Source organism: Quercus suber, unplaced genomic scaffold, assembly GCF_002906115.3.
Source record: "Quercus suber isolate HL8 unplaced genomic scaffold, Cork oak 2.0 scaffold_396, whole genome shotgun sequence".
In the NCBI taxonomy this organism is placed as follows: domain Eukaryota; kingdom Viridiplantae; phylum Streptophyta; class Magnoliopsida; order Fagales; family Fagaceae; genus Quercus; species Quercus suber.
Window position 1 is genome coordinate 457,630 of NW_027069848.1, and position 12,451 is coordinate 470,080.

Consider the following 12,451-nt stretch of genomic DNA (forward strand, 5'->3'; position numbering starts at 1 on the left):
AAACAAATGATCCACCGTCTCCCCATTACACCGGCACATAATGCACCAGTCGACAAAATCCATCCTTCCACCCCTCAAATTGTCACCTGTAAGAATCCTATCCCATACAACAATCCACACAAAAAACGAAACACGCCGAGGAACCTTAACCTTTCAAATGCCTTTCCAAGGAAAAATAATGGGCAAAGGACTTCTCAACCTTTTGTAAAATGATCGGATATCAAAATCTCCATTCTTTGTCAACTTCCATCGCATATGATCTCCATTCTCAGAGGGAGGAAGATTTAAGTCCAAAGTACAGAGAAATTCATCCACCCCACCCATTTCCCAATCATTAGGTCTCCAAATAAAATGAACATCCCAGCTTCTCCGCTCCTCTAACCCCAACTATTCGAAAGAAGAGGCCACCGATGCCTCTTTATTGGATGCAATCCCATACACACTCGGGAAAGTCAATTGAAGTGGAGAATCCCCACACCAATGATCTGTCCAAAGCTTAACTCTATCTCCCACCCTCGCCTCAAAGCGAATATTTTTGCTAAAGTCCTCCCAACCCATGCGGATACTTCTCCACAAACCACACCCATAAACCCCTCTACCTAGCTTGGATGACCAACCCCCCCATTCTTCCCCAAACTTTAGAGCTACAACCCTTCTCCAAAGCCTTGTCTCCTCAATCCCAAACTGTCATAGCCACTTCCCTAATAAGGCTTTATTAAAAGTAGTTAATTTCTCAACTCCTAACCCACCATTTTTCAAAGGTGCACACACCTTGTCCCAACCCACCAAATGAGTCTTGGAGTCTCCCCACAAGAAATCCCTTTGCAACCTCTCAATTTTATTAGCCACATGCGTAGGGACTATAAAAAGAGATAAATAATAAGTGGGAAGACTAGATAATGTGCTTTTAAGCAACGTTAGTATTCCGCCTTTAGACAAATACATCTTCTTCCAACCGGCCAACTTATGCTCAAATTTCTCCAAGATAGGATTCCAAACAGTGGGAGACTTATGGGACGCCCCCAAAGGCATACCAAGGTATGTCATAGGCAAAGACCCAACCCAACATCCCAAAATCTCTACCAAGACAAAGACATTAGGGACCTCTCCAATGGGAACCATTTCACTCTTCAATGCATTAACCATTAAACTTGTAACTGCCTGGAAACAAAGAAGAAGCATCCAAATATGTAAAATCTGCTCCTCATTTGCATCGCAAAACAAGATCGTATCATCCGCAAACAAAAAATGTGAGACCCCTTCCCCTCCACTCTGTCTACCAGCAACCCTAAACCCTCGAAGCAATCCAGCCCCTTCAGCTCTTTTCATCATCTTACTGAAGACCTCCATCATAACCAGAAACAACATGGGAGATAGCGGGTCCCCTTGTTTCAAACCCCTCGAACTCCCAAAAAAATCAGCAGGAGACCCATTAAACAAGACAGAGAATTGGACAGTAGATATGCATGTGCAGATCCACCTACACCACCTCACCCCAAATCCCATTCTCTTCAGCAAATCAAGGAGAGCCTCCTAGTTCACATGATCATAGCCTTTCTCAATATCTAATTTACAAATAACCCCCGGAATCTTACTCTTCACCTACTATCAACACACTCATTAGCAATAAAAACTGAGTCAAGTATCTGTCTACCACCCCCAAAACTGTTCTGAGATTCAGATATCAGTTGATCCAAAACCTCTTTCAGGCGGTTAGCCAACACCTTAGCCAGAATCTTGTAAAAACTCCCCACCAAACTAATGGGTCTAAAATCTCGAATATTGGAGGCACCTTTCTTCTTAGAGATTAAGGCTATGACGGTTGCATTAAGGGATTTTTCAAATTTACTATGTTGATAAAACTCTTCAAACACAACTAAGACATCTTTTTCCACAACTCCCCAACAATGGTGATAGAAAGCCAAAGAGAAACCATCAGGACTTGGAGCTTTATCTCCTTCCAACTCCTTAACCACTCTAAGAACCTCCTCCTGCTCAAACCTCCGTTCAAGCCAATCACTCTCCAACCCCTCTATCTGATCAAACTCCAAGCCTTCCACAAAAGGCCTCCACTCCTCTGTCTCCTTGTACAAGTTTTTATAAAACTGCACAGCTTGGTTTGCCATCTCAGATTCGTCCTCATAAATAACCCTATTCACCTCCAACATACTAATATGATTATATCTTCTTCGAGAATTGGCCACCTTGTGGAAAAATTTGGTATTGTTATCTCCTTCCTTAATGCAAAGCATCCTCGATTTCTGTCTCCACGAGACTTCTTCCAAGGAGATAAGGTTTTGAATTTGAGATCCTCTCACCTAACTCCACTTTAGAAAGGCCAAACTCCACTTCCTTATCATAGTCTGTTGCAAATCAACTACTTAACTATTCTTTAGTTATTTTTATAAATATTTTAGATGAAAAAATATAAAAAGGCCTAAAGTTGTGGTTGTTATCTCCCTATGTTTTCTCGTATTATAACCCTTCCAAGAGTACATTGAATTCACAAATTCAAGAAGCTGATTAGAGAAAACATTCTGTCATTTACTTTTTTTTATAGGTAACATTGTCTGTCAATTTAAAACTATTTAGGGAGATTTGTACTCACCTATACCAGTCCTTTCCTTTCTTCCAAAACTTTCCTCTTTTGCCACTTCGAGGTAATCTTGAAAGATAAAGTTCTATGAGATCTAGGGTTGGTATGCTCTGGCTAAAAACCAACACTTTATCCCCCACACCAGAAGACATGGTTAGGATATCAAGCAGTAAAACCATCTTGCCACTGTAATCAAGCTCTTTAAAATTATTGCCATGAAGAAGATCATTCCACCAATCCTGAAAAGGAAAAAAAATCGATCAAAAACTTAAAGAAAGGAAAAGAAAATCATAACATCATAAATGATATGTACAGTAACACACTTCGGTGACCAGATTACAAATTTCTGCACCATATAGTGTTGAAGAAGATTAGACAAATAAAGGAGACACAAAAGTAGTGTAACTCTGCCTAATAACAAATACTAAAGCAAAAGGAGTCATCTATAAATGGGAACTTTTGAAGTGATGATCAAGTGTAAATGAAGGCCAATAAGTCAACCCAAGATTTGCATTTTTTATAACACTTGCTAGAAATACCATCGTTTCGTTTTTAGATATATTTTGTAGTTATATGTTATCCTCTTTTATTTTCCTTTTGATCTGATATAGAGGATTTTTTTTTCCTTCTTCTATGTACTCAATTTCAATATATGGGTTTCTAACTTTCAATTATAGCGACTTCAATCAATAGGTTTCCAGATAAAATGAATATTTCTAGAGATATTTTCAACATCTACACATTTTTCACACAAACTTGCAGTATTCTCATTTTACTTTCAAACAAAGAAATTTCATCGAATTAAAATTATAAAATTATCCAAAAAAAAAAAACCAGTGATTTCCTGCACTTTAAGTGATTTCTGAATATACCCTTGAATATGTGGAACAGAAAATTTATTAGAATTCTTACCTTTGGAAGAAAGCCAGCACCATTTTTTCCCTGCAGATAATCATTTGCACTCTTTGGCTTATCTGTTTAAAATGAAAATTATCATTAGCAAGCTATCTCCTTATTGAAGCAGAACAAGCCAAAAAAATGCAACAAGAAAATTTTAAAATAAAAAATAAAGATAAATAAACTAGGAGTCAGCACCTAGGCTTGCTTAGAATCAGCATCAAGCAAAATAAAACCTCTAGGAATCAACAGCTAGGGTTGGCTGGAGTCGGCAGTAGACCATTGAGAAAATTTCAACTGAAATTTTATTCATCAATATGATACCCCTTAATAGGAGTACATTATAGTGCTTACATTGGAGTACTAAACCTTAAATCTAACTGACATGGGAAACCCTAATTTTGATTGAATTACAAAAGTTACCTTGACTCTTATAAGATAAAATACAAACAACCTAGATAAATACTAGAACCTAAAATAAAAAGACAGTTGGCCAATAAAATTATAATTAAATCCAAGACCAAATAAGAATAAAATAAAATAGAAGTTTCCCTGTGCTTCCGCATCACTTATAATCAATTTCAACCTAAGAAATTGAAAGAAATCAAAAAGGAAAACGTGTCCATGCATTCCAAACACAATAAACCACACATTACAGAACAAATTTCCAAATTGTCAATGTGAACATGTATAAATTGCAGCAGAAGCATTTTTATCTTTGACATGCCAGTGTCTATTGACTATTCCTTACTAAGAAAAGCCAATTACCAGTCATTACCAACGAAATTTGACCATGGTGGAAGCAAACAGTTCTACATATGAGTGAGACATGATAGCCATTACCAACATGCAGTATTACATTTCCACATAAGGCAGTAGCACAAACTCAATCAGTGCCACCAAGAATAGCCAAAGATAGAGTCAGCAATATAAACCCATTGACTGAAAATTTACTCTTTTGGTTCATAAATATCATTAGCCCTAATGTAAAAATTATTTAGAGTTTTATTAATATTGACACTATGACCAAATTACCCTTACAACTAATACAATATTACTCGTAAAACTCCCCTTCAAGCTGGGGTATATATTTCATATAGTTTTTTTTTTTTTAATATATATATATATAGGTAAGAATATTTTGTATTAAAAAGAAACTACTCCATCAAAGAGATGAAGTAAATGAAGGAAATATGTACAAGCAACAAAGGAAAACAAAACAACTTATGTACAGGAAGAAAGTGAATCTAAAAACAGCGGAATGGATTTCGTAGAAGTAAATCCCCACGCATGAGACCAATCAAAAAAAGTGTCACAAACAATGTTAAGAGCTTATCCCCAAAAAGCACCAAATCTTCAAATATGCAATTATTTCTCTCCCTCCAAATAATCCACATCATACAATGTAGTACCAAATTCCAAACATATGAAGAATGCTTCCCCAACCAATTCCTCCAACTGGCCAGCAAGTCAATAACCCTTTTAGGTAGAACCCAAGAAACACCAAAAGATCTAAGAGCAAAGCTCCATAATCGAAATACCTCACCACAATGTAGGAGCAGATGATCCACTCTCCCCATTACATTTACAAAGGCAATACTAATCCATAATAATGCAGCCCTTTTTCCTCAAATGGTCTATTGTGAGAACCTTCCCCCATGCAGCTATCCAAACAAAAAACGACACACGACATCGAGCCTTCACACCCCAAATACTCTTCCAAGGAAACGTAATAGAGCTAGATCCCCTCAATGCACCATAAAAGGATTTTATATCAAAATCCCCCTTCAATCCCAAACCCCGCTTCATCTTATCTCCACCTTCAATAGGAGGACTCAGAGACTCCAATGTATGAGTAAAGGCCCCCACCAACTCCATCTCCCATTCATTAAAACCACGCTGGAACCGTATAGTTCAAACATGTTACATTACAAATCTAATCAAGCCTTGCACAACGCTTGTAGATACATATGGGAATAGCAATCACACCATTATCCATCCTTATTTGGACAAGAAGACAATCCACCTCTATATGTTTAGTTCACTCATGGAACACTAGGTTGGACGCAAAATCAATTGATGCTAGATTATCACAAAAACATAATCATAGGCACCTGCACAATAAAATTTATTTGCTCTTGAATATTATCACATAAGCTCACACAATGTATGAGCCATAACTCTATACTCAGCATCTGTACTCAATCGTGAAACAATTACTTTTCCAAATGACCAAGTTTTCTCCAAAAGTAGAAGTTATATTTCTTACCCCTTGTCTTTTTTCAAAAAAACAAACAAGATTCTTATTAAGAGCCGTGCCACCTCTAATATAAAACAAAAGGCATTTTGAGAGTCATGCCATTTCAAATGTTTCACTTAAATTGGGACAAAGGAGATATTTATTTTCATCAAGTATGAGTCCAAGTGATGCGGGAGGCGCAAGAAAATTATTATTTAGTATTATTTATGTTTGCAAGCTAATTGTATTTTTATGTTTTAGGTCCTATTAGTTTATTGGGCTATTAGTATTTTAATTTAGAAGCAAAGTTATTTTTGTAATAAGGCAATTAGGGTTTCTTAGCCAATTAGAACTATGGTTTAACAATCCTTTATAAGCAACCTATTATACTCCTTGAGAGATAGTTGATATTTTGATGAATGAAAAAATGACCGTTTGGTCTCTCTTTGGTCTGGTGCTGACTCCAAGTCTACTCTAGGTGCTGACTCTTAGTAGTTTCCCCGCTTGGTGCTGACTCCAAGCAAAACTTAAGTGCTGACTCCTAGGTCATATCCTTCTATTTTATTGTTGTTTCAATTTTGTTCCGATTGTCCTACGTTAGTTTTGGTATCAAAGCAAAAACCGATCTGTTGAAGTATCACCATAGGAAAGAATCAGAAAAAACCACACACACACCCCCCCAAAAAAAAAAAAAAAAAAAACAAAATATTCCCATCACTGCCGTGTTTTTCACCACTAGAAGTTGTCTTTGTCATTTTTCAACTTAGTACCAAAAAGTTGTCCTATAATTGTGCTACCCATCAGAAGACTAGATATTCATGCCAATCAAAGACTCCAATCCAAAATCCCACAATCAAGTCTCCAAATCCCATGCAACCACAAAGACAGAGAGAAGAGAAATAAGAGCCCATTGCTGCAATCATGCCACACTACCACCAACAAACCACCACGTTCAGATCGGGTCGAATCCTTTCACGACAGTTGCTACGCATGCCACCACCGCCACCTCCATGAGCCGCCGCTTCAACTGGTTGTCCTCACCATCACCTTTTTTCTGCACCGCCATGATTTCAGTTTTGCCCAGTGTCACGAAGCCGCAATCTAATCAGTCTCCATCATTCAGATGTCATGAGGTAACCCACTAGCTTTGTCTAAACCCATTCTCTTTATTTTTTAAACCATCAAGCTAACCCGACCCACTTTTATAACCCAGACCATTAACTAATCTGGCCCATTTGTTAACAAGCCCAAAGCCCACATTTTACAACATTGGTTTTCTTTATTAAAAAAAAAATACAAGACCCAGCCCATGAAATCCAAACCTGCCAACCAGCCCAATCCCAGCAACTATTTGAGATAATAGGCTTCCCAACGATCTGTCCAGAGAACATCACAACCCAGGTTCTTGTTCCAACTTCCAACTATTTTAGAGAATCATGGTAATATCAGAAGCACCTTATTTTGATGGTTGTAAAACTAATCCATGGGATTTTGTCAACTGGATGAAAGGGATGAAGCAATTCTTTAAGCAAGCAAATTTTGCAGATAACAAAAAAGTTAGGTATGCAAAGTTGAAGTTAAAAGGTGGAGCACAAATGTTTTGGGAGAATCTTGAATATTTCCGCTATCTAAAGTATGAACCTATCATTAGTATGTGAGAAGATATGAAAGAAAAGCTTTGTGATGAGTATTTGTCACCATACTTTCGAGCTAAGTATCTACCCCAATCTCAGCATAGTACTTTTCAAGTTGAAGCAAATACGATAAATCCTCATCCCAGTTCATGTCCTCAGCGCACTTTTGAACAATCTATCAAGGAATTATCTGTAAAACTCATGAAAGATGTTCAAGACAGGATTGCTCAAATGAAGCAAATGAAGACTCAAACCTATTCAATTGGGAAACCAAGGATAATTTATCACAATGAACTTATTGCTACCCCATAGGAGAAAACATTGATGATGATATCTTGGTTGTGGAGAATCCTCAAGCAACACCAAAGCCTAATGTTGACATAGACGTACATGCCTCGACAAGTGTTGCTTTAACATGCGTGCAAGGAAATGAATCTATTGAAGAGCAGCAAGGTGAAGAGATGGTTTCTAAGGAGAGTATTATGTTAAAGGGTGCACATGATATGATATTGGAAGCCAATGAATCTGCTTTTGATCAAACTTCCATGGTGCATGAAGACAAACAGTTTGCTAAAATGGAGAAAGTGGATAACATAGTACTTCCAATGGTTCAAGATAAGATTATGTTGATTCCACACATTGATTTTGTTATTTCAAAAGAGTTTGCCATGATGGAATTTAAGATTTTTCTTTTCTCTATGCTCTCTAAGGTGATTCCAGACTTGAAGCAAGTGTTACTTGTCAACATCCTAATCCTTCAACGTTTTAGAACTCAAGGTCAAGTTTTCTCCAACCAAAGGAGAATGATGCAGGAGACACAAGAAGATTATTATTTATTATTATTTATGTTTGCAAGCCAATTATATTTTTATGTTTTAGATCCTATTAGTTTATTGGGCTATTAGTATTTTGATTTAGAAGCAAGGTTATTTATTTAATAAGGCAATTAGGGTTTCCTACCCAATTAGAACTAGGGTTTAGCAATCTTTTATAAGCAACCTATTGTATTCCTTGAGAGATAGTTGATATTTTGATGAACGAAAAAATGGCCGTTTGGTCTCTCTTTGATTTGGTACTGACTCCAAGTCTCCCATAGGTGCTGACTCCTAGTGGTTTTCCCACTTGGTGCTGACTTCAAGTAAAGCCTAGGTGCTGACTCCTAAGTCATATCCTTTTATTTTATTTTTAATTTTGATAGGTAATCAAAAAACTATTATTAATGAGAAAAAAAATGAAAAATACAAGTTGTTCATGATAATGAACAAGAAGAAAAAAATAGAACAAACAACACAACAAGAAGTAATTAGGAAACTAAGCTAAGGGAAAACATAAACTCAGAGAGAGAAAAACAATCAGTAAAACCCCAACAACAATACCACTCCAAAAGACTACGTTGGCATAAAACTTTTAACTCATCTAACGTCTTCTCATTATCCTCAAAGGAACGACGATTTTGTTCCAACCACACAATCCACATCAAGCACCCTAGAACCAAATTCCAAATGTTCGAATTATGTTTCCCAAGCCACTAATGCCAACAAGATAACAAACTGGCCACTGAACCTGGCATAACCCAATGAATACCAAAAGCCTGAAGCATAAAAGTCCATAGGGAATGAGTAACAGGACAATGAAGAAGAAGGTGGTCAACCCACTCTCCATCACAACACACAACATCAAGTAGCCAACGGGCAACCCCTAAGCATTAGATTATCCAAAGTGAGGATTCGACCATGTGCAGCTGTCCACAAAAAGAACGCCACTCGCCTAGGAATCTTTGGTTTCCAAACACCCTTCCAACGAAACAAAGAATTCGAAGCACTCGAATCACATGGTAATAAGATCGGATGTCAAACTTACCATCACCTTTTAGCCGCCAACCAAAAGTATCACTCCTATCACCCCGAGGAATACGAGTTTGGATAAGCTAGAATAAAGAATAAGATGCAGCTAGCTCCCAATCTTCAAATGCTCTATAAAACCTTAAATCCATACTCTAACAATACCCCCTTCTGGAATCCACAAAAACTCAGAGATACAAGCATCCTTGACTGCTGAACACACATAAAGCTCAAAATAGAGATCTTTAAGAGTATTATCACCAATTCACCTACCATGCCAAAAGCGGATACGAGTACCTTCACCCACTACAAAAGACAGATGCTTAGAGAAGCTCTCCCAATCTCCATAAATGCTTCTCCATAATCCACACCCATGGGTCCTCCTACACACTTTAGTACACCACCCCCCTTGACCCTCACCATATTTTGTGGAGATAACTCGCCGCCAAAGCTGGGAAACTTCATGACCATATCTCTACAACCATTTCCCTAATAAAACTTGATTAAAAGACACCACAGTTCTTAACCCCAAGCCACCCATCTCGACGAGTAAACACACATTTTCCCAAGCTACCAAAGGATATTTGAAACTCCCCTCAAAAGACCCCCAAATAAAATTCCTCTGAATACTTTCCAATCTAGCAGCCACAGCTTTAGGAATATTAAAAAGAGATAAATAGTATGTTGGGAGGCTTGAGAGAGTACTCTTAAGTAACATGAGCCTACCACCCTTAGATAAATAGAGACGCTTCCACCCAGATAACTTCCTCTCTATTTTCTCCAAAATAGGATTCCAAATCGAAGCTGTCTTAAAAGAAGTCCCCAACAACATCCCCAAATATTTAATAGGCAAACTGCCCACTCTACATTGAAAAATATTAGCCAATGCATCTAGATTATTCATCTCCCCAACAAGGACAATCTCACTTTTCCCAACATTGACCTTCAAACCTGTAAAGGCCTGAAAACAAGACAAAACCAACCTTATGAACATTAGCTATTCCCTAGAGGCATCACAAAATAAAATAGTGTCATCAACAAATAACAAATGGGAGATACGCACACCAACAAAGTTCACAGAGCCCACATGAAAGCCCCAAATAAGATTACACTCCTCTGCCTTCTTCAATAGTCTACTCAGAACCTCCATAATCAAAAGAAACAGAAGCGGGGATAACGGATCCCCTTGTCTCAATCCACAAGAACAACCAAAAAAACCTTCAGGGGAACCATTTACCAGGACTAAAAAAGGGACAGAAGTAACACAAGCCTTAATCCACCCCCTCCATTTCAACCCAAAACCCATCCGGCCCAACAAATAAAACAAGGCCTCCCAGTTCACATGGTCATAAGCTTTTTCAATATCAAGCTTGCAAACCACACCCGGTAATCTGCTCTTCAACCTACTATCCGGACATTCATTTGCAATAAGCACTGAATCCAGAATTTGCCTACCCCAACAAACGAATTTTGAGACTCAGAGATAAGATTATCCAAAACCGCCCCCAACCTATTAGCCAACAACTTGGATAGCAACTTGCACACACTACCCACCAAACTAATGGGGCGAAAGTCCTTAATGTTAACAGCATTACACTTCTTGGGAATTAAAGTGAGAAACAAAGCATTCATAGACCGTTCAAACATAGAGTACTGATGAAAGTAATCAAAGAAATCCATAACATCATTTTCCACAACACTCCAACATTTGTGAAAAAAAGCCATGGTGAAACCTTCAGGACCAGGGGCTTTATCACCCTCCATCTCCCTTAAAACCTGGATGACTTTCTCCTTCGAGAACTCCTCTAATGCATGCAAAATCTAACCCATCCATAGTAGGACGCCTCACCTTAGTTTCCTCATACAACCGTTGGTAGAAGAGAACTAACTGAGAGCGCACATCAGCCTCATCCTCAAAAAGAACACCCTCCACCTCTATCCTCTTAATCAGATTAGCATTTCTATGAAAATTTGCTAATCTATGAAAGAAACGAGTATTATTATCTCCCTCCTTCACAAACAAAGCACGAGACTTTTGTCTTCAGGAAATTTCCTCAAGAGAAGCCAAATGATCAATGTCCCTTTTGAGCTGAATGCGACAAATCTAATCCTCATTCAATAGACCCACCAACTCCTCTCTAGCATCTAAACTCATAAGCTCAGTCAGCATATTCTTCTTTCTGAAAGCCAAATCACCAAACACCTCCCTGTTCCACTTTTTTTAAATCTGCTTTCAAAGCCTTCAACTTTTATGCCAATATAAAACTTGGAGAGCCCGTAAAACTGTAACTAATCCACCATTGCTAAACTCTATCAACAAAACCCTCAGCTTGCTAAAAACCATCATATCCAAGAAAAAGGTAAAACAATCTCTAAAGTACATTCAATGAGTTCAAAAGGAGAATGGTGGGATGGCTACCAAGCAATTAAATGCATTTTTTACCAATATGTCTACATTTCTACAAGAGGAGTGTCATCAAGGAATTGAATACATTTTCCTTTAGTTGAGACAAAATAAAACATGAAAAGCAAGTTGTAGGATTTACAGATATAGCATGTACCGCCTAATCTCCATATACTGCAACAGGGTTATCAAGATCAACCAAAATACAAGTTCAGGAATAACAAATAACAATTTACTACATTTACAGGAAGGACATGAGATAGTAGGCCAATATCTAGCATATCCAATACAGAGGTACCCATGGACGAATCTTGTGAAGTATAGGAATCAAAAGGAGAGGAAAAAATACCTCCAATATCCATATTATAATCTATGTTTTCATCACTAGAACTGTCATCCACAAGAAAATTCTCTACAGCATCTTCAGTCCTTCTTACGTAGTCTTTATCTTCTTTGGTCAATTGTAAGATCCCAGGATGGTTCCATATCTACTACAGACAATAAATCATTTCAATTAAACAATTTACATAAACAAAGTAGCAAGATCAATTTAAAAAGTAAGATTTAAGTGCGCAAGGACCTATTCCTAAAAGGGCAGTCATTTTAACTCAGTAAATGTCAATCGATTTGGCAGCAAGCCAAATGATTATACAGTTTCAACAACCATTAATAGTATCTAAATGTAAGAAATGCTTTAAAAAAATTTTACTAGTAACATAGATTCGCAGATGTGAACAAGATATTGACTAAACATTGTATCATTTTTCTAGATAAGTAAAAATTTGCATTGACAAAAAAAAAATCATGTAACAGGATACATACACGAAGTTTTCCTAAAGA

The 12,451-nt window shown here is 37.4% G+C and overlaps 1 protein-coding gene across 1 annotated transcript in view; it reads right to left on the reverse strand.

Annotated features, from left to right (window-relative positions):
• Positions 1 to 12,451, reverse strand: part of LOC112032466 (protein CHROMATIN REMODELING 20) — a 59,008-nt gene that overhangs the window by 12,956 nt on the left and 33,601 nt on the right. The window contains 3 exon segments of the mRNA XM_065761120.1: positions 2,609 to 2,835; positions 3,509 to 3,570; positions 11,961 to 12,099. Of these exon segments, the coding sequence (XP_065617192.1) occupies positions 2,609 to 2,835; positions 3,509 to 3,570; positions 11,961 to 12,099 (428 nt within the window).